A 2,804-nucleotide genomic window follows, 5' to 3' on the forward strand; every position below is an offset into this window, starting at 1 on the left:
TATTCCTAACTTTTTGACTGTTGACATGAATTTATGAGCTTTTCAACATTAGTTAACTTTAAATATTTACATAATATTTTATGATTTAATAATTTACGTTTTAATGTAATTTGGAACTAACTATCTAATTAAATAATCGCGAACAACATAACTAAAGATATTTGTGTCTTTCTTTTTCAGATTACCGTTTACGATCAGGAGCATTTCCAGGGCAGGCGTTGTGAATTCACCTCCTGCTGCCAGAACATCATGGAGTACGGGATGGAGACTGTCCGTTCCCTGAAGGTGGAGTGTGGAGTGTGAGTAAAAGCAAGCAACTTCAAGCACCTTAACCTGTGTAAATCTCTTCCTCTTCCCGGCCCTGTCTCCTAATCGTTTCTTCTGACTCTAGCTGGGTAGGTTTTGAGCACTCTACCTTCAATGGCCAGCAGTTCATCCTGGAGAAGGGAGATTACCCTTGCTGGGAGGCCTGGAGTGGCAACAATGCCTATCGCATTGAGAGGATGATGTCCTTCCGCCCCATCTATTCTGCTGTGAGTGACACCATCTGCAGCAGAGACACACAATACACAGATACATACATTTTTTGATATATACATGGAATTGAACTGAATTTAGAATACGTTTCATTTGAATTGAACTAGCAAAAAATCGCATATAGCATAATTCAAATAGAATTTATAGAAATGTCAAAGTTTGAAAAGCTATGTTTATTTACTTCCCTTTTTCTTGTTATATACACCAGGGGTTTAATAAGAAATATTACAATAAATAATACAATATAGATCAAATTTATGTCAAATATTAATAATCAGTGTCTGAAAGCGACCTTTATTTATTTATTTAAATAATTTATATATTTTTGCTATTGTACACAAAGGGAAATAAAAAACATATAATTATATTATATATTACACTATATATATTTGTTTCAAAGCAATACATATCAAATATAAATTTGAGTAATACTAAATCTAATTTATTATTTATAGGCCATTTACATTTACAAGTAATCATATCAAAACATTAGAAATATTAATCTTAAAAATGTATTTAAAATGTATTTTATTGTACTTTTGTATGATATATGATTTTTTTATATAAATATTAATTATATATGGTAATTTAGATTTAATTATTATTTAAATGATTTAATTATAGATTATTTTAGATTTTACTTTCACATCATTTTATAGGTCATGGTGGAAGAACGTATCCTAGAATCCAATATCTTGTCCGTTTTGTTGTGCTAGACTAATTAAAAAGTAAGTTGTGTTACGCTGCAGTTAATTCAATTTCCATTTGCAGTTTCATTTGTACCAATCCTGTGAGATGGGGCCAGTTTAATTCAAATTGCAAGCCATGAACTTAAAGGGAACCAGTTTTCACTCAACAGGGCATTTAACAAGTTGTATATCTTTCTCTCTCTATTGTGAATCAGATGCACAGTGATTGCCGTATGATGCTTTTCGAGTGTGAGAACATGACTGGAAGGCAGTGGGAGGTGTGCAATGACTACCCCTCCCTGCAGGCTATGGGATGGTGCAACAACGAGGTCGGCTCCATCCAAGTCATGAGTGGCGCGTAAGTACGATTGGTCAAATGGATTTTTCTCTTATGCTGCTTTTATCTGTATCTAAAAAAGCCTGGTATCAAGCGCTTCACTTGGCATCCATGGTAACATGCCACCTCTCTGTCCCTATTTCTCCAGCTGGGTATGCTACCAGTATCCTGGTTACCGTGGTTACCAGTACATTATGGAGTGCGACTGCCACGGAGGCGAGTACAGGCACTACAGGGAGTACGGCTGCCACGCTCAGACCCCTCAGATCCAGTCTATCCGTAGGATCCAGCACTGAGAGGAGCCAGCCGTGTCCTTCCTCCCTTCCCTCCCTTCTTCCTCCTTCTGAGCCCTTCAAACTTCCACTTCCTCCATCCCTCTGTTCCCAGCCTTGCAAGATGGTTTGTCGACCCGGGCGGCAGGCTGGTATACTGGTGCTACACTATAATGTAACAAGTCCACAGCACGTTTTTTACCCACTGCATGAGGAAAGAAAGACAAACTATTGACGGCAGGAACGATGAGAAGATAAAGTCCTGTATGATGACAGCAGAACGGACGTGGTGCGGTGAGAAGCCGGGAGCGTTGCTCTTCTTTCGTCATGACTCGATCATCATGATCATAGCCGTTGCAGTTTCCATGGTCAACTTCTGTATGATATTTCATGAATAAAGAACATGAGCATAAAAGCTAAAGAAACAAAAAAAACAGAATAATTGATATCAGCTGACTGTGGCGTGTGGATCTTTATGACCTTAAATGAACATTAAAACAAACACCGAACCCTCAACATCAGTCATTTTCAGAAAAGGTGTGATGAATTGTCTAACATTAAAATTTGAAATCAAAAGGTATAATGTCTCAGAATTTACATTAAAACATAACAAAGCTAGCCTTTTGTACTCACATGGCAACAGATGGGGCTCTAATTTAATTATATGTCAAACGTAAGTCAAGTCAATAACTTTTTTATATAGTAGTTACAATACAGACTGTGTCAAAGCAGCTTTACAGACTTGATAATGCAAGAGGACAGTAGTACACTCAATTTTAGTGTTACAGTCAGTTTATCATTTTAGTGATGTCATCCAAATGCAATCCATTAAATCACCTTTCAGATGCTACTTTATCACCATATAAAATGACTGAAAATTAAATGGACATGTTAAGGCAGTGGTTCCCAACCGGTGTGCCGCGGCACTAAGGGGTGCCGTGAGATCTTTTGAGGGTGCCGCCAAAATTT

The 2,804-nt window shown here is 37.3% G+C and overlaps 1 protein-coding gene across 1 annotated transcript in view; it reads left to right on the forward strand.

Annotated features, from left to right (window-relative positions):
• The window catches only part of LOC122358640 (beta-crystallin A1-like), a 3,287-nt gene extending 955 nt beyond the window's left edge, over positions 1 to 2,332 (forward strand). The window contains exons 3-6 of the mRNA XM_043258517.1: positions 181 to 299; positions 392 to 533; positions 1,442 to 1,584; positions 1,712 to 2,332. Of these exons, the coding sequence (XP_043114452.1) occupies positions 181 to 299; positions 392 to 533; positions 1,442 to 1,584; positions 1,712 to 1,859 (552 nt within the window). The 3' untranslated portion in view covers positions 1,860 to 2,332. The remainder of the gene's footprint in view (positions 1 to 180; positions 300 to 391; positions 534 to 1,441; positions 1,585 to 1,711) is intronic.
• The last annotated feature ends 472 nt before the right edge of the window (positions 2,333 to 2,804 follow it).

The sequence above is a fragment of the Puntigrus tetrazona genome, chromosome 15 (assembly GCF_018831695.1).
Source record: "Puntigrus tetrazona isolate hp1 chromosome 15, ASM1883169v1, whole genome shotgun sequence".
In the NCBI taxonomy this organism is placed as follows: domain Eukaryota; kingdom Metazoa; phylum Chordata; class Actinopteri; order Cypriniformes; family Cyprinidae; genus Puntigrus; species Puntigrus tetrazona.